The 22,532-nt window shown below is 53.1% G+C and overlaps 2 protein-coding genes across 2 annotated transcripts; one reads left to right on the top strand and one right to left on the bottom strand.

Moving 5' to 3' along the window:
* Positions 1-3,078: 3,078 nt before the first annotated feature.
* Positions 3,079-4,540, top strand: CST6 (cystatin E/M). The gene is made up of 3 exons (XM_004437640.3): positions 3,079-3,339; positions 3,866-3,982; positions 4,332-4,540. The coding sequence occupies exons 1-3, from the start codon at positions 3,094-3,096 to the stop codon at positions 4,413-4,415; spliced, it is 447 nt and encodes a 148-aa protein (XP_004437697.3). The 5' UTR covers positions 3,079-3,093; the 3' UTR covers positions 4,416-4,540.
* A 2,311-nt stretch (positions 4,541-6,851) lies between these two features.
* On the bottom strand, positions 6,852-15,621 carry CATSPER1 (cation channel sperm associated 1). Its single transcript, XM_087423220.1, has 15 exons — positions 15,125-15,621; positions 14,837-14,947; positions 14,404-14,596; positions 14,061-14,286; positions 12,855-13,067; positions 12,042-12,155; positions 11,736-11,895; positions 11,337-11,428; positions 11,065-11,208; positions 10,836-10,899; positions 10,602-10,674; positions 10,403-10,463; positions 9,094-9,169; positions 7,186-7,300; positions 6,852-6,927 (listed from the first exon to the last, which is right to left on the bottom strand). Exons 1-15 carry the CDS (start codon positions 15,619-15,621, stop codon positions 6,901-6,903), a joined length of 2,166 nt encoding a protein of 721 aa, XP_087279346.1. The 3' UTR covers positions 6,852-6,900.
* Between the last annotated feature and the right edge of the window lie 6,911 nt (positions 15,622-22,532).

Genomic DNA, 22,532 nt, shown 5'->3' with positions numbered 1-22,532 from the left:
AGGGCTCTCTGTACTGTCACTCCTGGCCATGACTGATGGGAGCCTGAAAGAGCCAGCTGGGCCTGGTTCTGGTCTCAGTTCCTCCTTGACTTACTGTGTGACCTGGAGCAAGCTGCTTCGCTGCTCTGAGCCTGTCTCCTCCTCTGGCAGCTGTGCGGGGTTATGAGGATTCAATGAGCTAGTGAACCTAAAGCCCCCGGCACTGAGGACAGCTCCTCCACAGAGGGGAGATTTCATCACCATCAGATCACAGCTTTCCTTGCCATAAGGTCTCCTTTCCAGGGTGTGGTCCCACGCAGAAAGGGGAACAGAGCCCCAGGGGAGGGAATCTCTGCAGCCCTGCTACAAGTTCAAGGAAGAGTGTTCTGAGGGCAGCACAAGGCCCTAGGTGGCCCCATCCCAGGGTGAAGGGGATGTCACGGGCCCAGCCTGGTCGGTGAGACCCATCAGCCTGAGGCAAGAGATGGGTGCAGTGGGCAACCTGGGTTGAGATGTCTGGGCCACAGCGAAACTGGAGCCTGTGCCCTGTGGCCTGTGAGAATGGCCAAGCCCAAGCTTACATCTGGCCCAGGCCTCCTTCTGGAAGCCAGAGTGGTCCAGACGGGATGGAATCCAGCCTCTTCTCCAGATGAGACCCAGCCCTGGGAAAATCCTGCAGCACCCCCACCCCTAGGGAGCCTCCCCCTGCACAGACCTCATATCCCTGTGGAGTGGTCCAGGACTCACACACTAGGATGCTGGAGTGGGGGTGTCACCCCAAGCCCCACCACTGACCCTTCCCTTTTGATTCGCCATTTCCTCCTTGTAAAAAGAGGAAATAATCATTGCTTCTGCAGAGCTGTTATGAGGACAAGAGAACTTATGTTGAGTCCCTGGCACAAGGCCTGGCACATATCAAGAGACCAGTAGTTGTTACTTTCCTTTCCCCATCCCTCTTTTCTCACCAACATACCAGTTCTAGCTGTGTGACCTTAGACAAGCGTTCTGACCTCTCTGATGAAATCTCTTCATCTGCAAAATGAGGGTGATGCTTACTGCCTCAGGGGGCGGGGGGGCTTGTGAGACTAGACCAGTGGGTGAAAGGTCTTTGGAAATTGTGAGGTTGGGGTGCAAAAGACTCATCACCATCAGTGCGAAGGGGCGACAAGTAGGGCAGGGCAATGAGCTGGGGACCCAATGGCCCTTGGGGAGTCGGGGACCCGGCCTTGGCTAGTTTTCCGGGGAGCTGTTGGAGGTAAGTGTGGCCATGGCTGAGCTCCAAGTGACAGGAGAGCAGACCTGGGAGCCCAGGGAGGCTCCCGGCCCCCCGGGGCTGCTGCTCCCACCTCTCCCTGTGCTGTGCTCTTCTTACTCCCCCTCCCAGGTCCTTTCAGGTCGGGTTCCTGCCTCCTCATCAAGCCAACCTCGCTCCAGCTCTCCTACAAACTGGGGTCTGTCACTTTAAGGCAGACACCTGAGCCCATAACAATCTTATGACAGTTCCTTGGAATCTCAAGATTGTTTTCCACAGCTGGGCTGAGGGGGTGGGGTAGCAGCTGGACCAGCCAGTGACCACACTCTGGTCCCATCTCCCTGGGAGAAATCACTGCCTTTCCCGGCCCTAGGATTCTGAAAGGCTGAGAATTGGGGGGTTGGGGGGGATGCTAGATGCTTACTCAAAATATTCATCACAATAATAGCTACCACTTATTAAGCATCAACTGTTTGTCAGGTACTGTTAACCACTACTTCTTCCAGGCCCCAGTTAAGATCTTTGGAGGCCCTAAGCACTGACAAGATCTTAGTGTCTCAGAGTAAAATGCCCCACCCCACCCCAGTGACACGTAATTAAAAGTACAGACCAGGCGGAACTCTAAGATACAGATAAAGAATCTCAACAAAATCCAGACTTTTCCCATGTTGACTACTTCAATGCAGTTTTTTATGTATTAATTATCAGATTAATCCAAAAAAGTCACAGTGTCCTATTTTGCTGGTACCTCCAGCACATGGCCAGTATACCTATGAGTGATCCAGGCTCAGGCCATTCATGTCAGAATAACCTTCGAAGATATGAGCTGTCACTTTTCTTCAGAGGAGGACACTGAGGCTCTGGGAGGTCGAGGGACTTGTTGGAAGTCAACTGGTCAGTAAATGGCAGAGCTGGTATGACACACATCCTTCCTTCTGGCCAGTTCTCATCCCTTGGGCTCAGTCTGATTTGAAAACACAGATTTGAGTTAGACTGCCCAGGCTCAAAAGCCAGCACCTCTATTTACTATTTACCAGCTGATGTCCTGGGGCAAATCAGTTGTCCCCTCTGTGTCCTGTTTCCTCCTCTGTAAAGTGGAAACATTACTGGGGCCGGCCACGTGGCTTGGCAGTTGAGTGCGTGCGCGCTGCTGCTGGCGGCCCGGGTTCGGATCCCGGGTGCGCACCGACGCACCGCTTCTCCGGCCATGCTGAGGCCGCGTCCCACATACAGCAACTAGAAGGATGTGCACCTATGACATACAACTATCTACTGGGGCTTTGGGGGAAATAAATTAATTAATTAAATTAAAAAAAATTTTTAAGTGGAAACATTACTGATTGCCACTTCGTGCTGGTTGTGAGGGTTAAACAGCGTGGGCTCAGCACAGTAATGTCTCCTACTTACTTGCTGTCTACAGAGCACCAGGCTCCTCTAATTAGAACACTTGACCTATTGAATCCTCTCAGCAACCCATTTTACAGAGGAGGAAACTGAGGCAGCGAGAGGTTAAGTAACTTCTCCAGGGTTACACAGTTAATAAATGGTGGCCATAGTAAGAGCTTGCCAACAGCTGTTGTCAGTATTTCATATTGGACGGGCCTCTCCTGAACTGTCCCAGTGGCACTTGTTGCTGGGGACTGCGGCTGTCCTTTCCCCCACCGGACTGGACTGGGTGTGTCCTGGAGGGCGGGGCAGCATCCTGGCGCTCAGGTGTGCTCGGGCCTGTCGGCTGCTCCCCCACCCCTCCCGGGTCCCGACCGCCCCGGCATCGCAATCCCCCCCGGCGCACGGCGGGGCGGGGCGGGCGGGGCGGGGCCGCGGAGCCCGTAAAAGCAGCCGGGGCGGCGGGCCCGGCACGGATGACCATGGCGCGTCCGAGCCCGCCGCTGGCGCTGGGCCTCGCCCTGCTCGCGCTCTGCCTCCTGGCGCTGCCCCGCGACGCCCGGGCCCTGCCCGGGGAGCGCAAGGTCGGAGAGCGCAGGGACCTGTCGCCCAGCGACCCGCAGGTGCGGAAGGCGGCGCAGGTGGCCGTGGCCAACTACAACATAGGCAGCAACAGCGCCTACTACTTCCGAGACACCAACATCCTCAAGGCGCAGAGCCAGGTGCGGCGGGGCCAGGGGACAGGGACGAGAGGGAAGCAGAGGGAGCGCAGGGCCCGCCAGGGCGAGGCCGGGGAGGCGCTCCGCCGGCCGCCAGAGGAAGGGGGCGCGGCAAGAGTAACTAGGATAATATTTTAATACAATGTATTTTTAAAAATCGAATTAATGCCAAAATTCACAATGAACAAAATACCTAAATTTCAAATAGGATCCAACCCTGAACTTGGATAGCTACCTCACTAGCCTCACACTAGTCCCTGCTCAGACGGGTGGGGTGGGGAGGGGGCGATGAGGGAGATGGGGCCATGGGCTTCAGGACCATGTGGGCACTGGGGTCTCAGCCTCCTGCGGGGCCTAGGCCTCTGCCTCTCTCCCCAGGGCTCCCCACCAGAACCCCCCAATTCACAAGTCTGCATCTCCCCCATGTCCAGGGGGAGAGAATGGGAGATGGGAGGATGTGAAGGGAGGTGAGAGGTCGGGCTCAAGGGTTGTCTCCCGGCACCCTGACCTGCCCCTGCCTACGTCCCAGCTGGTGGCTGGGGTCAAGTATTACCTGACCGTCGAGATGGTGAGCACCGCCTGCAGGAAGAATGCTGTGACTGGAGACCTCACCACCTGCCCTCTGGCCGTAGGAGCACAGCAGGAGGTAACATCCTGGCACACACACACACCCTGCCCAGCACCCGAGACTGAACTGGTCTGGCTGGCCAGGCTGATGTCTGGCTGAACCTGTCCCTGCCTTCTGGATGACTCAGGCCAGGGTGGGGTGCAGACAGGAGGAGACTGGGGCTTCACCCTGAAGTGAGGGAGTTAGCTAGAAAGATCTGGGATCTAGTCCTGGCCTTCTGACTTGATGTCCCTTGGGCCAGTGACTGCCCCTCTTGTGTTCCAGAGCGCCGCAGGCACTGTTGTGACAGAAGGCTGCCTGTGGGCAGCCTCTGTCCAGGCCTCAGCCCGAGCTCACCCCTCCTACTCTCCCCATGCTCTATCTGCAGAAGCTGCGCTGCGACTTTGAGATCCTGCTGGTCCCCTGGCAGAACACCTCCAGCCTTCTGAAGCATCACTGTGTGCCTGTGTAGAAGACCCCTGTGGGCATGGGAGTGGGAGGGACTGGGCGGGACCGGGCAGGAGCGGGTGCATCGGTGGAGGGTACTGGTCCATGGGCCACATCTGTGGCAATAAATTGCTCACACTGCTTTGTGAATTGGTGTCTCCTGAGTGCTTCACTTCTCCTCTGCCGTCCCCCGCTCCCTCTCCTGGCAGCTCCTCCCTACCCCCAGCTGACCTTCTGCTGTCCCAGCCCAGACAGTGCTGAGGGGGCAGAGTTCAGCCGAATCCGGAGTCCCCTAAACACTCCAGTGTCACAGACATAGAGGAACAAACCTCCAGAGACTCCAAATATTCCCAGTTAAGGGGTTGGAGACACAGTCACAAGAGGGATGATGCCGAGTGGAAAGGGAGAGGAGCTGGGAATAGTCTGAGGAGCACCTGAGCTCGGCTCCCTCTCAGCCCAAGGATGACTCAGTGGCATGTGGTAGGATCAGCCAGCTGGGCCCCAGGCCACTGGGCTCAGCCTATGAGATTCCTATACGCACATGCTGCCCAGAGATGGCAGAGCCCCTGCAGGCCAAGAGACCACGAGGGCTGGGACAGTCGCTCTCAGTACACACTGTGGGCCACAGGCCAGAGGGACATCCCCCCCCTGGAAGGGGCTGGATAGGGAGCCCCAAGGGGACCAAGGGCAAATCTACTGTTCACAGGAGGGATGAGGGGACAGATGCAATTTAAGGTCATTTAAAGAAAACAGAGTTGCAACGTTTTTTGCACACCTGACTGTGGCTGCAATTCATCTTCATTACACACACACACACAAACCTACAACACACCAGACACACACACACACACAAACCCACCACACATCCTGCTTGTGCCTGCCTGGTCCCCTGCCCAGTGCTGGGACCTAATGAGGAACAGCCCCAGCTCTCAGGCCCTGCCCTCTGCCCTCGGAGGCCGTATTGGGGTGGGGATGAGCAAGCAGCAAGTAGACGAGACGAGACTCGCATGGAAGTCTGATGAGTGAGGGGCTGAGTATGACAGGAGTTAGGGACACAGGGAAACTAGAGCCCTGCTTCTGCTCAAGCCTGTCAGATCTGGCAACTCAGACAGCCCAGGGCCATGCGATGGGGCTGCTGCTTGGAAGGACTCCCAGCTGCCACTGAGCAGAAGCCTCCAGCATGAGGCTGCCGCAGGGTAGGTGGCAGGAAATGCTTGTTGAATGAATGTGTGAGGTGGTGGGGTGACGAGAGGCCCAGAGACATCTGCCGAGTGGCCTCTCCACCCCCGGAATCTGTGCCCAAATCCAAGACGGCATTTCCTCCTCAGAGTCTATTCCTGGGCCCTGGGCCAGCAAGTGCCGTCAGCTGGGCTGGGGAGGGGAGGTGCTGCTTCTGTCCTGGGGCCCGGAGGCTTCGCCACTGTCTGGTCCAGCCTAGGGGTCCGGGGTGGCTGGCAAAACTGTCTGTCACCCTCAGCCCCCACTCTGGAGTCCCAGCCTAACTCTGCAGCCTGTACTGCTTCCTGGCTTCACTCAACTAGAGGCGAGGGGGTGTTGTAGATGGTGGAAGACCCCCTCTGGATGGGGAGCCCCCGTGGCCGGGGCTGGGCTGAGCTTGACTCAGTAATCGTTCTCCAGCACCCAGCACAGGCCCAGGCACTCGGGGACCTGGGCCAGTGCCCCATCGCCACCCCCGGCTGTGGGGACGGGGGCTCTGGGTGTCCAGATGAGGGGAACTCATCTAAGGATGGGAACAACCATCTGCCTCATCAGATTTCCTCTAACAGCAGGCTCCTGCATTCCACACACACCCGGCCATGCTCCACCCCCGCCCCCCATCACCCCCAGACCAGAAGGACTTGAGCAGCCTCCACCCTCACTTCCTTCACTGAGGTTCTGGAGTCCGACCCCAGGCAGGGCAGGATATGGCAGTGACCTCTGACCTCTGGGTTCATGATATCCTTATATGGGATGCTGAGGGTCCTGGTAGGCTCGAGTTCCTGGGCTCTAAGCCCTGATTTCTGGAGACTACTGGTCCCCCAGGCCCCGACAACAGTGGGCTGTTTCAGCCTGTTCTTTTTCTCCCAACTCCTGGGCCAGACGGGCCTTCCTCCCCAAAGCAGGGTGCCCGCCCACCCTCCCCTCCAGCGCTGAGCTGGCCCACCCTCCACATCACCCCGCTGGCTGCGGCTAATGCACTGCTAGGCCGAGCCAGGATGGTGGGCTCTGGCGGGACAGGAGGGGATCCAGGAACAGCGCCTTTCACATACAACACTCGAGCACACACACACTCGAGTGTGCACACACGTGTGCATGACACAAGTTCCCTTGCCCTGTGCCTTGGCCCAGCCAGTGAGGGCACAGAGCCACCTGGGATTTTAAAACTGTTGGGACCCAGCCCTGCAGTCAGTCCCAGAAGACTATTCCAGAAGATCTGGGGACTTGCCCGACCTACCCTGGTGGGTAACTTGCCAGAGGCTAAAGTCTGCGTTGGGCATCCATCTCCAGGGTCACTTCCTGAAGTCCTCTTCTCCAGCCTGCAGGGGCGGGATGGGAGGGTAACTGAACCCGTGCTGGCCTCTGCCTTCCCAAATGCCGTGTGGCCGGTACTCAGGGCTGATTCTGGGCACAAGCCCCCCAAACCCGGCCTTCTAGTGTCCTCCCCACCCCCCCACCCCTCCCCTCTGTCCTGCCTGGTTCACCTCAAATGAATGAGGCCCCGCCCCCTGATCAGGCCCCGCCCCCTGATCAGGCCCCTCCCCTCTGATCAGGCCCCTCCCCTCTGCTCCCGACACCTCAAATGCGGCGTCGACAATCTCATCAATGACAGATGCCTGGGAGCGGAATTTCTGTTGATAATGCTCCACCCCAGCCACCAGCTGCAGAAAGTGGAACAGGAGCTCTTGCTGCCTGGGAGTGGGAGGGGGGCAGAGGCGAGGCTGGGCCTTCTGGGCCTCCGGAGCCCCCAGACGGCTCTTCTTGCTTGCCTTCCCACCTCACCCACACATTTACGTCGCCCTCCACCTCCATTCCCAGCCATGGCCACAACTTTTCTGAGCGTGGCCTTTCATGGTATGTGTTCTTTTCCAAATATTAAAAAGCCGCCATGTCTGCCAGAACCACAGAGGGTTCTGACTATTAATTGTTTATCCTACCAACCATCCATCCTTCCATCCACCCATCTGCTTGCCCCTCCAACTACCTCATACCTCTCTGTGCACCCATTCAACCACCTACCCCTCAATCCACCCATCTACCTCGTCATTCGCTCACCCGTGTGACCACCCCACCCTTTCCCACACTTACCTCTCCCTCCGTCCACCTGTTCTTCCCTGGACCCACCCACCCCTTCACCATGCTGTGCAGTCAGTCATCCACCCAAATCCCCAGCGGCTGCCCATCCATTAACTTCTTCACTGCCCGCCTGTCTTATAGAGCCATCCATCAAATAACACTGAAATCAGTTAAGACTGCAAGATGCTCTGAGGACATAGAAATGAACAAGAAACAGAGAAACTCTGTGGCAGAGTCAGGAAAGCAAACCAAGTGCGTTTACACTTGTGATAAAAACCAACAACAACAACAAAAAAAACCAAAAACCGCTCTTGGTGGAGGTGGACCAGTGGGAAAGAGTTTGGAGGTCAAGAAACGCCAAAGAAAGTATCACAGAGGCGCCAAGGGCCCAGACTAGGCCGGTGGCCAAGGAGCTGGAATGTGGAAGTGGACAGGAGAGCAGCCAGAGGTGAAGCGAGCAGGATTGGAGCTCAGCTCTCCCAACTCTCGGTCGCCGGAGCCTGGTGCCAGCAGCCAGAGAACATTCCAGGGGGAGAGAACAGTGCGGGCAAAGGCGGAAGTGGAGAAGTACATGCTACACTTGGGAAGCCATGCGGGCAAAGCGAGGACACACGGGGTGGTGGTGGCTGCAATGATACGGAGGGCCTCTGGGGCTTGGGCTCTGTCAGTGGGCAAGGAGAGCCTGGAGGGTGGCGGCCGTCAGGCAGCCCTGTCTGCTGGTTTGGAGCCAGCCAGGACGCAGTGGGGTGGGGCCCAGCTTTCAGGGAGAAGACTCTCTGGGGAGCCAGGCCTGAGAGCCAGACAGCAGGAATCAAGGTCCCCTGGCCACGAGCACACCCACAAGTCCCCAGGCATCCCAGCCCAGCTGGCCGCTGGAGTGGACAGGAATGGAGTGTTAACTATCTGCCTTCCAGGCCTTTACCCAAGCTGTTCCCCGACCACCCTCCCCACCCCTCCACCTAGCTGAAGTCTCTCTTGCCAGTACAGGTCTTTAAAGGTGGGGACCTCCCGGGCAGGGGCTAGTCTGGGTCCTCTTTGAGTCCTTGGAGTCCTCACAGGGCCTGGCCCAGAGCAAGGGTCAGGGATGCTTCTTGAGTAAAAACATGAGCAGAGTCACTGCTCCCCCAGGTCCTCTCCGCTGCCCCTGCCCTTGGCCCTCGGCTTCAGAGGGGCTCTCACAGCTCTTTAGGCGCTGCTAGTGGGATTCTCTTGGTGGCATAAGATAATACGGGTTGAGTTGAACCCACTCATCGTCTCCACGTCCCACCCACAGTCTCTACATAAGCCTTGGCACTCCACGCCCCCTTCTGGAGTGGTGGGCAATGTCCCTTTCCCTGCCAGCCCACCGGTCAGGCCCCGAGACCGCTCCCCTTAGACCCGAGGCCTCCCCTCCCTTCGCATCTCCTTACTTCTCAGTCATGGTCCCAAATTTTTTCTCCATGAGCTGCTTCCGTATCGCGTGTTCACCCATCTCCTCTTCAGGCTCTGGATGGAAAGAAGAGGGAGGTCAGGCAGATGTCTGGGTTGAGACGGGGTAGAAGAAACCCCATGTGTCATGGAGATATTCAAATGGAGGCTAGAGGAATTTTTGTCCGGGATGCTGCCAAAGAGCTTGCTTCTCCAGGTGTGGAGCACGTAGCAGTTGTGCTTGTTCATTGCCTGTCCAGCATCTATTCCCTCTTCTTCTGGTAAAAGTCTCCCAACGTTGTGGAGGAACCACTCCCACCCCTTTTCGGTGCATGTTGTATAGCTGGGGTTGATCCCACTCCCCAGCTCTGTGACTCCAGGGCCAATCAGAACAGCCTATTGTTTTGCCTGCAGTGATTGGTTCAGAAATAGGCAGGTGATCAATGGGAGCAAAGGAGACTCATTTCTGGGACTTTGTAGGAACTTCTGGGAGAAGAAGATCTCTCTGCTGAGAGTGCTAGGGATGGCTGAACTGTCAGGATTTGGGACTAGAGTTGCAGGTGGCTGTCTTCCCACCATAAGGGATGAGCCACCCTAAGCACAAAACCGCGCAGAAGCCTACCGAGCAGAGAGAGGGAAGGAGACCAAATCCCAACCATCCTCCAGTTCTGGATCCAGCCTTTCCTGAAAGCCCACACACCCTCAGTTGGCTAAGTAATTTGAGCCAGTTAATTCCTTTTGTTGCTCAAGCTTTTTTTCACTGAGTATCTATCCTTGATGGAGAGGGCGGGTGGGGGACCGGGTGACCCTGAGGATCCTTAGTTCTCTGGTGTCGATGACCCTAAGAGTGGAATTCCTGATTCTAAAGTTCTGAAGATCTTCAAGTAGGAAGCAAAGCAATTGGCTCAAAATCAATTCACCCAGAAAGTCAAGTGTGTAAAAATGAACAGGTACAGGAAACTTCATTATTGTAGACTCTCAATCCGCTTTGAGTGACTCCTGACAAGTGTGTACAGAACCTTGACAGAACCCTTGAAGGCAGTTAAAACCATCCCGTGTCAGACCAACTGCTATCAACTTTGTGAGTTATTATTAGAACCAGGTGTTTGGTGAATCATAATTTGGCTAATTAGTCATTTTGCAAACGGATCTTTCCAGAATTGACTATCAGTTTAAGTGGCTTTTGGAGGATGGTCTTAGAGCTCTTTGGACCAAAGTTCTAAACTCTGAAAGTTCTCCTGAGTCTGACTCTGAAACTGTAAAACTGAGCGTGGAATTCCATGTCTGACTGTGGAAGGTGGGGGGCGATACCTGCTTTCCTGAGCTCCGTCAGTGAGTCATCCAGCAGCTTCTCGTGGATCTGGGCGGCCCTCTGGGAAGAAGAGGCCTCGATCCTGCCAGAGTCCCATGCCTGCCCATCCCTGGAGCCTCCTCCTCCCTTCCCTCCAGCCTCTGTGCCTCCCTCCTCACGTTTCTCTGACTGGTCCACCTGCCCCATCCCACTCGGTACCTCCTGTTTCACTTTCTCCAGGCCCCTGAGCAGTGCCATCTGGAAGTTATCCACCAGGACAGCAATCACCAGGCTGGAGGGGGCGACAGTGGGGTCCTCTCGAGGAGGAGGCTGGAGGAGAGGCCCCGCACCCTCCTCTGGCTTCATCGTGGCACGACCAAGGGGAGAGGGCGGGGGAGGGGGTGCCCCGGGGTTAGGTGGGGGCGGGAAGCGGAGCAGGGGTGGGGTCCTCACTTGAGGAAGATGAAATACTGGATGATGATGTAGACCATGAGGATGGGGATGATGTACCAGGCGCCTGGGAGAGAGAGGGTTGTTGGAGTTACGAGTTCCTCGCTGGCCCTCACCACACCCCGTCCAGCAAGCATCAGAAGCCCCACTTTGCAGATGGGGTAACTGAGCCCTCAGGGTCTGCCTGCCCAGCCAGCCGCCTGCTGTCCACCCAGCCTGGGGCCTGCCCCACCCTGGGCCCGGCTGTCCAGGTAGATGAGGGACCAGTCGTCGAGGGTGAGCAGGGTGAAGAGGGTGAAGATGGTGGTGAAGATGTTCTGGAAGCGCTTGGGGTCAGATTGGCGGAACAATGCTCGGAGCACCACAGAGAAGAGGACCGGCTGTTTAGGGCCAAACCGGGCTCACAGGGACCTATCTCCCCTCAGCCCCGCTCCTGGTCCCCTCCCCCCAGACCTTCCACTGCAGCACTGCAGGGTCCCACCCAGCCCCCAAGGCACAGGATACAGAGGCAGGTAAACATGAGAATGAGGATGGCGGTGATGGACGGCAGGGACCGGGCCAGGGTCCCGGTCACTTCCTGGAGGCTGGTCAGGAAGCTGTGGGCAGAGGTGGAGAGGGAGGCTGAATCAGCAGGGAGGGGCTCTGTGCCCAGCAGCCAGAGCTGACACTGAAGGCAGGAGGCCCCTGATTTGCTAGTGACTTGGGAGAGGCCCAGCCCCCCTCTGGAAAACGCAGAGATTGATCCTAGCAGATGGCAGGAGACTGGTCAGTGGGCTGAAGTCTGCAGCCTCCTCCTCCCCGATCCCTCGAGCAGGGCAAAGCAGACCCCTGTGGAGCCCAGGCCTGTGTCCCCTCTTCCTTTGGAGTCCCCACACCAGGGTAGGCAACTGTGACACCGCTGACCTGAGCCTCCGCAGGACCCGGATGGCCCTCAGGGCCCGCAGGCTCTTGAAGACCTTGAAGATCCGGAAGACGCTTTGGTGGTAGATGACGCGCATGAAGGAGAGGGAGCTGAGCTGCATGAGCAGGAAGTCCAGCACCGCCATGACCATGATGAAGAAGTCTGAGGGCGCAGGGGTGCCTGCGTGTGACAGCTCCTGCCAGGCAAGACCCACAGCCCTCCCCGTCCCTGTCACCTTTGTCCTCAGCCCCCCCAGGCAATGTAGTGGCTCCCCTACACACACACACACAGGCCCCATCCCCACCCACCCAGATTGTTCCAGGAGTCAGAAAAATACTTGAGGCCCAAGGCGATGATCTTGAGCAGAGCTTCTATCACATAGATGGAGAGGAAGATGGAGTCCAAGGCCATGAAGTACCACTCTGCGGGGATACCAGGGGCTTGCTCAGGGCCACGCCCAGCAACCTAGGCCCCTCTCTCCGCCCCACTGGAACCTCACACACAGGGAGAACCCGGCTCTGCCTTGTCTTAACTGCTCTGTGCCTCAGTTTTCTTGTCTGTAAAATGGTGACAATACAGCCTGCCTGTTAGAGCATTCATAAGCATTAAATGCATGCAACACAGTAAAGTGCTTAGAACGGAGCCTGAAACGGTGAGCACGCGAGAAACATCAGCCATTCCTCCCCTTCTCTCCTTAGTTTACGTGCCGGTGGCAGGTCCCTTCCTGCACCCTGCTCCTCGGGTGTTAGGGGCTGCCTTCTCAGGTTTTCCACTCTCACCCCTCCAGGGCGGCCTCCTTGGGGTCTCCAGGCCCTTCTAGCCGACCTGGGTTCAGGGCACCCTTCCTGTCTTTCAGGGCAGCATATTTAGAGCTGATGCGCCACCTGGTGGCTGTAGGCACAAATAGCACATCCTTCAGTTCAGCTGTCTCTAGCTGGCTGGTTGACCGTGGCAATCTCTCCGAGCACGATCTCTAACACTGGGCAACGTCATCTACTTCCCAGGAGTGAGGATCAAATGAGATACGTTATATAAATCGCCCGGCATTGGTTAAGGCCCACAGGAGGCCTAGAACAACCTCAATGGCCTTCTCCACGTAAATGGGGCTCCCCGCCTCTTACCGCCCCGGATCTCGACTTCAGCGAAGGTCTGGGCCACTAGCATGATGGTGTTGAGGCACACGATGAGGAAGATGAAGGCTTCAAAGGCCAGGGACTGAGTCAGGTTCCTGAGCATGCTCCGGAGGCCTTGAATGAAGTAGCTTAATTTTTCCCACAACCAATTGGAGAAGTCCATAGTATGAAGCTTCTTATGGGACCGCTGCGGCCGGCCAGCTGTAAGGGGGCCAGAAAGTCAAGTCTGTGTGGGAGGGGGGGATGGGGATCCTGGGCACCCTCCCTGGCTGGGTTAGGGTTCATCATCATGTCTGTCTGCTTGCCTGCCATTCACTCACTATGGCGCCTCTATGCTAGTCCTGTGCTGGTATAGGCGCCACAGGCCTGACCCCTTCCTGGCAGATGCCAGCTTGTTTGGGATTTGGGGTCTTCTTGAGCACATCTTGCGGGCTCAGGCTCCTACACTCCCATGCCTTTCTTTACGTAAAAGGCAACTTATGCATGGAAAACCCAATCCTCCTCACCACCCCATCCTCTTGGTAAACTCTCCCTCTCCCTTTAAGATTCTGCTGGAACATCTCCTCCTCTTGGCTACCTTCCCTACCCCCATTCAATTAGACACTTACCTCTCTCTGCTGTTCATGCAACTGTCGCTATGTTTACTGAACTGTTAGGGGCCAAGTTTGGGGGACTGGGCATTAATAGCCAAGGTCCCTCCCTCCCCTCGAACAAGACACTCATACAGGCACTGGTCCAGTCTCTGTCCTCAAGAAGCTCACAGTTTAGTGGGGGAAATGTGGACAAATAGAATCCACAGTGGTAACTGTTCTGATAGTGAGGACAGGCCCCCATCACTCGGGGGTCTGGGATTGGGGGTTTAAGTGACCACCCCCAGCCTTGGAGCCCCTTGAGGGCAGGGTTTGTGGTTCCTGTGCTTCCAGGGCCCAGGCAGGCCAGGCACCCATATTAGACAAGAGGAAATGTTCGAGAAGAGAACGTGTGAATGAATAAAGCAGTGACAGCCTAAAGAGGTGCATAATTCAAGGAATAAAAGTTTGGACGATGAACGGTCAGGTGAGTGAATAGCGAATGGAATATACACGCAGGTGAGAGTCAAGCCTCATGACCTGCGGATGTTCAGTGCAGGGCCCCCTTAGGTCAGGAATCTGGGCCAGGCGGTGGAATTTGGGGAGGGGGTGAGCAAAGACTCACTTTCGTGCTTCTGAAATTGCTCATCTTCTTCAGCCCAGCTTTCCGAGGATTTAGAGGAGGAATCCTGAGGATGGACTTCGCTAGAGACCTGGGAGGCATGTGAGCGAATTTTACTGTGGGAACGGGTCAAGTTCGGTTGGAGGGCCATTGAATAGGTGGAGCCAAAGGAGGCTCTGGCCATGCTGTGGGGCTTGAGTGGGCCAAAGACTTGGGAGCCACCATGATGTTGCGCCCCGATACTGTGGAGATAATCGTAAGGATGTGCACCACGGTGATACTCCCTGTGGTGGTGCTCGCCACGGTGGCCATGGTGGTGCTCGCTGGGGTGGTGCTCCCCGGGGTGGTGCTCACCATGGTGGTGCTCATCATGGTAGCCGTGGTGGCCGTGGTGGTGTTCACCGTGGTGGTGCTCACCATGGTGGTGCTCATCGTGGTAGCCATGGTGGCCATGGTGGTGTTCACCGTGGTGGTGTTCACCATGGTGGTGCTCACCGCGGTGGTGCTCATCGTGGTAGCCGTGGTGGCCGTGGTGGTGCTCACCACGGTAGTGCTCGCTGTGGTGGTGCTCACCATGGTGGTGCTCATCGTGGTAGCCATGGTGGCCATTGTGTTGCTCACTGTGGTGGCGCTCGCTGTGGTAGTTAGGTATGTCATCGTGGTAGGACCCCACATAGGAATGGTGGGAATAGGTCTCTCCATGATGAAGAGGCCTTCTGTGGTGGGGGGATTCATGATGATGGTGCCCGCCGTGGTGGTAAGCATCATAGTGATGGGGCCCACCATGGTGATAGGCCTCAATGTGTTGGTGAGGGCCCCCGGAGTGGTAGGCCTCTTTATGGTAGTAAGGCTCACCTTGGTGATGGAGCCCACTATGGCGGGAAACCTCACTGGGGTGGTGAGACACACCACGGTGATGGGGCCCCCCCCGATCGTGAGGCCCCCCATGGTGGTAGGCCTCACCATGATGGTGAGGCCCGCCGTGGAGGTAGGACTCACCGTGGTGGTGGGGGGCCCCAGGGTGATAGGATTCACCATGGTGGGGGGGCCCCCCATGGAGGTAGGACTCACCGTGGTGGGAGGGGCCCCCATGGAGGTAGGACTCATTACGGTGGTGAGGCCTACCATTATATTTTCTGCTACCGTGGTGGTGCTCATCATCAGAGTGGTCCTCACCATGAGAATTGTGGGAGAAGACAGTGCCATGGGAAGGAGGCAGGACAAGGTTTGTGGAGTGGTGGGTTCCACCATGATGGCGGGCCTCTCCATGGTGGGTGGAATGGTGGGAGTGGGGAGAGTGGTGGGAATGGCGGGAGAAGGCATTGTCATGGAAGTCTTGGAAGTCACCAAGGTGGTGAGATCCACCATGATGATGGGATATACCATGAAGATGGGACTCACCATGGTGATGGGACTCACCATGGTGATGGGACTCATCATGGCGGTGGCCTCCACTATGGCCTGGCCTGTGGTGTGGGGTTGATGAGCTGGGGCGAGAGAGCACATCCAAGTCACTGGTGTCTGAGTCATTTTGACCCTTTTCAGCTGTTGAGGGTTGATCCATGACTATGCTAGGAACCCTGGAACAAGGAGAGTTCAAGACGTGGGCCCAACAGGCCCCTTCCTGGATTGCCCTGCTTACCTAAGCCGTGGCACTGGAGCTTCTAGGAAAGCCTGACTCTGCTCACGGAATTCTCCCCTCTATGATGTCACCAGTAGGCCCCTTCCCAGGCCTACTTCCCAAATGCCTCCTCCTGGGCTACAGTTCCGAATCAAGGATCATTGTGTCTAACCTCTTCATTGCAAAATGAGGAAACTGAGGTCAAGAAAGGGGAGGGATGGCCCAAGGAAACCCAGCAGGTCAATGGCAAAGCTGGACGTAGAAATCCAGGGTGACACCAGAGGCCCTAGCAGTTGCCTTAGCCCTGTTGTTGGAAAGAACTTTAAGAGGCCAAGTGGTCCAGTCCCCCATCCTCCCTAGATACCAGCTGGCTCTGGGGTTCAAACTGCCTGATTCTACAGTGAGTAGGTGTGTGGCCTTGGGCTAGTTGCTTAATCTTCCTATGCCTCACTTTCTTCCTCTGAAAATGGGGATAATAACACCTACCTCATAGGATCAAAAAAGTTAAGATATGTAAAGCTTATACTAACAGCACAATAAATATTAACTGGTATTATCATTCTCTCCTTGATCATTGACAGTGACAGAAACTCCCTTTCTTGGGTTGTTACTAAAAACTATCAGCCATTATTGATTGAGGACCTACTTAATCCTCACAATAATCCCCTGTGATGGATATTACTATCCCTATTTTACAGAGGAAGGTGCTGTGGCTCAGAGAGAATAAATGAGTTGCTCAATGAATAAGAACTTAAAATCAGCACTGACTCCAAAATCAGTCCCCTTAACCACCATGCTGTCCTGTCTTCCTGCTGAAATTCATTGCAAAGCTTTTCCTGTACACTGAATCCATTCATGCCCAGTGCAGCTCTTCTGGAAGCTTACAGGTCACTCCTTTGACTACGGGTCCTGAGTGTTTGGTCACAGCCAAGTTCATAGCGGCATTGGGTACCAGGTTCCCAGTGATGAAAGAGGCACGGCCCCTGCCCTCGAGGGATTCAGTGTCTGTTGCCAGCAGCAGACAAGGAAGGAGTTTGTGGTAGGACTGCTAGTTGTTCCACAAATCCATTCTCTTCTTCTTCCTGGGCACATGGCCTCCCAACTAGGGATGACATTTCCCAGTGTACCTTGCGTCTAGGTGTAGCCAAAGGGTGAGAGCAGAAGCAACGTGAGAACTTACGGGTCTTGGATTTAAAGCACTGGGCATGTGAACCTCTGTTTTCCCCCTTCCTATGGGCTAGAGTGTGGATACGACAAACAGGATCAACACTCTTGGGCAGAGTTTTCAACTAGGGTTCTGTGGAACCATAGAACTGGCCTTGAGATGTTTCTGGGCCAGGCATCCTGTACTGTGATTGAAAAAAAAGCAGCATTACTTTTGAACTTCATGTGCTGTGTGATGCCAGCGCTTTTAGTGATGGACAACAACCCAGCAGCCTCATTAGAGGTGGTTCAGCCCCGTCGGGGAGCGTGCAGTGTTGGTCGGTGAGTCCTTTCTCAGTCTGCAACGTGAGATCAGGAAGTCTGTCGGTCATTTGTGAACACTGAATTGCCTGGAGAGGGGATAAAGACTTACAACATCAGCTTGCCTTCCTGAATTACCTCCCCATCAGCCAATACTGATGACTAACTGATGGGAGAAAACCAACTTTCTGGCGTCATAGAAAATCAGAGGAAATTTTCCTTCTAAAGAAATAATTTTTACGTGCCGTGACTCAGCTGCCTCCCTGCCGCTTTGCTATCGACGTAAACACTATAAAGCATAAATCATGCGGGTTAGAAGTGAATTTCAGCAAGTTTTCGTATTTTTTGCCAGTTTCTTGTTTAGTTATTTATTACGCCATTCTATCGTGTATCTTATTAGTATTTGTGTTTTACAAATGTGTCTAACGGTCCAATGTGGTGATTTTTTATGATGAGGTGTGAAACGAAAGAGGAGGAGCTTAAGACTATGGACAGATCGGGTAGGGTTAGTGAGGAAGAATGACAATTTACAAACATAGCAATGGCTTCAGCGAAATTGAAAAGAACTTAGCTACAAATCACAGCCATTTCACAAGTAAATGCTCTAATTTTTATCTCTTGGTATCTCAAAACAAATAGATTAAGACTTTTATTTTAAAGGTCATATTCAGTAAAAAGGCTCAAAGAGCGAGTTATTTGGCAGCAGAATCTATTATCCAGAAAAGGGAATCTAATAATGCTGGCATGTAAAATTATAGTGAGTAAAACACTAGCACAAGACTCTGTATGAAAAAGTGGAAAGGTTCCACTCAGAGCGATAACTTGACATATTGATGACATGTCCCATGATGCTGAAGAATTTTTTGTTTTTTCGGTAATAAACTGAAAAACAACAGATTCTTTATCCAGGTTGATGGGTCAACAGATTTTACCACTAAATGCTATGCTAGAGCACTTATAAGATTTGTAAATGATGCTGATAATCAAGAGATTTTGGGGGCCAGCCAGATGGCGTAGTGGTTAAGTTTGCACGCTCTGCTCTTGTGGCCCAGGGTTCGCCGGTTCAGATCCTGGGCATGGATCTACTCACTGCTTATCAAGCCATGCTGAGGTGGCATCCAATATAGAAAAGCTACAACTCTACAACTATGCTACACAACTATGTACTGGAGCTTTGGGGAAAAAAAAGAGAAAAAAAAAGAGGAAGATTGGCAACAGATGTTAGCACAGGGCCGGTCTTCCTCAAAAAAAAGAAAGAGATTTTTTTTCCCCTGCTGTGAACAGCTTTAACAAACAAACAAACAGCCAAGACATATTTAATGTTTTCTTCCTATCTGGAATCAAAAGGTCTGTCGTGGAAGCATTGTCTCGGCATTTGAACCCATGATGTTCCCATCAAGAGTTGGTTCTGTAAGAGTTTTCACTGCCCTTGTGAAAAAACAAAACCAACCAAAAACCAACAACAAAAAAAACTTGATGTTATCACATACACTGCTTTCTTCACAGAGAGGTGCTGGTGTCAAAAACGCTTGGAGATGAAAAAAATGATTCTGCAAAGTGGTTAACTTTATTAAACAAAGACTGGTTTACTTGAGAGTGTTTAAAAAACTGTGTGATATGATCCAGCTATTCCACTTCGGGGTATGTACCAAAGGAATTGAAAGCGGAGACTTGAACAGATACCTGCATCCCCGTGTTCATAGCAGCATATTCACAGTAGCCAAAAGGTGGAAACAACCCAAATGTCCATGGATGGGTGGATGGATAAACAAAATGTGGTAATATACACAATGGAATATTATTCAGCCTTAAAAAGGAAGGAAATTCTGACAACATACTACAACATGAGTGAACCTTGGAGACATTATGCTAAATGAAATAAGCCAGACACAAGAGAACAAATATTGTATGCTTCCACTTAAATGAGGTATCCAGAATCGGCAAATTCACAGAGACAGAAAGTTGACTAGTAGTCGCCAGGGGCTGTGGGGAGGGGATAATGGGCAGTTAGTGTTTAATGGGGATAGAGTTTCAATTTGGGATGATGAAAAATTCTGGAGCTGGATAGTGGTGATGATTACACAACATAGTGAGTGTGCTCAATGCCCCTGAATTGTATACCTAAAAATGGTTAAAATGGTAAATTTTATGTTATGCATGTTTTACCACAATAAAATTTTTTTATTTTAAAAATTAAAAAAAAAACTGTATGAAAACTTGGACAGGGCCGGCCCCGTGGCTTGGTGGTTAAGTGAGCGCGCTCCGCTGCTGGCGACCCGGGTTCGGATCCCGGGCGCGCACCGACGCGCTGCTTCTCTGGCCATGCTGAGGCCGCGTCCCACATACAGCAACTAGAAGGATGTGCAGCTGTGACACACAACTATCTACTGGGGCTTTGGGGGGGGAAATAAATAAATAAAATCTTTAAAAAAAAAAAAGAAAACTTGGACAAAGAGCACAGATCTCCTATCACATACGGAAATCTGGTGGCTTCACACTTTGTACATGGTTCCGTTGAGAAAGCACCAATTTGGTTGGGGAAAGAGGCTGACCGAATCTACAGGATGGGTCATCTTCTCTAATTAATGAGGACTCCCCCACTGATTGCCTTCTGATAGGCATTTACCTGGGATGCAAACATCTTCCCACTCTGTGAGCATTTTAGGAAGCCATCCACAGACCTCTCTCCTAGACCATCATGTCATCAAGTTCCCATTTGTGTGCTTTCCAAGTCTCTGCAAATGGCCAGCCCAACAGACACTGCGCATGTGTCCGCATAAATCTATCTTCCCACACAAAATGAATAACACAATTATTGCCCAAAGTTTTGCCCACTGGGAGGATCTTCCTCCTCCACAGCTGTCTTTCAGGGCCCCCTCTGAATGGGGCTGTAGTGCAGCAACTGTCCACTTCTGACTGTTGCTGGCTTACTGTGCAAAGCCTTCCATAAAACTGGCCTGTACTCTCTCCTCCTCCTCTTGAAGCCATGGAGTGTAAACTGAGGGAGAGGAGGTGAAGCAGGAAACAGATACCATGGGAGTCTGAACTACTTGCTCATGCAGTTTATTTGTGCCTTCTGGATCTGCTTGAGCCCGATATCATATATACCACTTCAGTTTTGAGTGGGATACAACTGTGCAAATCCAATTTCATGATTCTGTGGATCAGATAACACCCAGTTTATGAAGAACATTTGGGTTCGATAATCACTTACGGTGTTCCATAAATCAGGCATCCAGTCCTTACCAAGGTCCAGTAGCAAGCCAGAAGATGTTCTGTTTTTAGAACATAGAATAGTCATTGGCAGAGGATTGCATGGCCCAAACTCCAAGGGTCACAGCTGTGATGCTCCCATTGGGGCTTATCAGAGGCACCCCGTGGTGTCTTTGGCTGGCACCTAAGTCAGGCACCTGGATCCACCAGGCATAATGCTCAAGTGATAGGGCGGCTTCCATCACAGCCTGGACTTTTGAAGAACCTTTTTTAGATCCTGACCTACATCGTCAGATTTACAGGTTACCCAGTAAATGAGTCAAAGCAACTTGCCCAAATGTGATATATGTTGGCTCCAAAATCCAAAAGGCACACCATACATTTCTCCTCTTTCTTCATAGTGTAGGATGTAAGGGGCAGCAACTTGACTCTCACGTTAGAAGATATCTGACATTCTCCAGACCTCTGGACCCCTAGAAACTCTCCTGATGTGGCAGGCTCTCAAACTTCCACAGCGTTCATCTCCGTGGAGATGGCGCACGTATGCCTAAGGTACCTAAGGTGTCTGCTGTTTCCAGTTAGCATAATGGCATCAATTGAGAGTATCAGCACGGTGTTCTCTGTGTTGTCTAGACTATCGAGGTCCCTCTGGACCTTGCAGTTTGCAGGAGAATGGTATAACCCAGCAACAAGACAGTAAAGGTATACTGTTATCCTTACTATGTAAACGCAAGCTGGGTGTAATTTGCCATACTCGTGGGAATGTAAGAAGAAGCACTGGCTAGTTCAATAGCCACACACCAGTTTCTGGAGTTTATATTGATTTTCTCCAATAATGATATCAAATCTAGAATTGCAGCTGTGGTTGGCATCGCCACATCATTCAGTTTCCTTTTCCCCCTGCAAATAGGTGAGTTATAAAGGGATATGGCTGGAATCACTAGCCTTGCATCTCCCAAATCCTTAATGGTGGCACTAATCTCTGTGGTTTCTCCAGGACTGTGGTATCGCTTTTGGTTTATAACTCGGCAGGGGAGGGAGGACAATTCCAGAGTTTCCACTTGGCCCTTGTTACCATAATAGTGGCAGGAAACCAATGGGAGATTCTGCCAGCTACTGAGTACTAATCTCACAATAAATTCTGGGATGGGAAATAACAAATCTGAGGGCTCGGGAATGTGGGCTTTAATCTCTAAAGGCCTTTGATGCTAATTGGTCTCCATGGGTAATAATGTTCAAATTAACCTCTGAGGCTGCAGTGAATTTGTACAGTGTCGTTTCAGCTAAGCTGGAACTATGTTTCCCAGATTTCTCTTCCCTGCATAGTTCTGACTTAGCGTGGGCCACAAGTGACATTTGTGCAAGATTTGGAAGGTAGAAGTGAAATGGGAGTTGTATCCTTTTTCCACCAGGAAGGTTGGTGCAGGGGCACCAGAAGCGAATGCAGCTCACTAACAATGACCCTTATCCACCAGCTCACTTTATTGGCATGGGGCAGTGGCTGGGTCCACAGCTCCTCCAGCTTATGCCAGATCCTCCTTCAACTTCTGTCACTCCTGTTCCAGGTGCAGGTTTCACTCCCTGATGGTGTGCCAGCTTCTCCTGTAGGTCACCTGCATCATCAAAATTGGAGGCTTAGATGCAGCGAGAGGCTGATGTGGGTTCTAGCTCATCTTCACAGGGGCCACTTTATTCTTGCTTCCCCCCTACCCCCCAACATTCATCTCAGCTGCTTGCCTGCTGTCTTTAGCCTCCAGCACCAGATAAGAAGACAACACTCTTGTATAATCAGCTCCCACAGTTACGGAAGGTCGTGTCCCTATAATACATCTTTGCCGTATATAATCACTCCCAGTCATTTTGTTTCTCTGATCAGATCCTGGCTGATACAATAACTTTAAAAGATACACAGACTGCCAGTTTTCTTTGTGAGAAGAGCCTCAGAGCTCCATCCGTGTCTCTTGTCCCTCTGTGCACAAAGGGAAATAAATCAGTCTCTGGTGGATTCCTTATCTTAACAAAGTGCTCATGACAGGTTTTGTTTTGTTTTGCTCCTTAGCAGTGCTGCGTAAACACAGAATCAGGAGCAGCTCTACTGCTTGAGGAGAGAGGGGAAGGTTGTGTGATTGAATATAAAAATAGCCCCAGTTCTCCCCGCCTTCTATCCATAATGACCC

The sequence above is a fragment of the Ceratotherium simum genome, chromosome 34 (genome assembly GCF_057802395.1).
Source record: "Ceratotherium simum simum isolate JZ-2026a chromosome 34, ASM5780239v1, whole genome shotgun sequence".
Lineage (NCBI taxonomy): Eukaryota > Metazoa > Chordata > Mammalia > Perissodactyla > Rhinocerotidae > Ceratotherium > Ceratotherium simum.
Note: the sequence above shows the minus strand (reverse complement) of the source record. Positions and strands in the feature narration are given on the sequence as shown.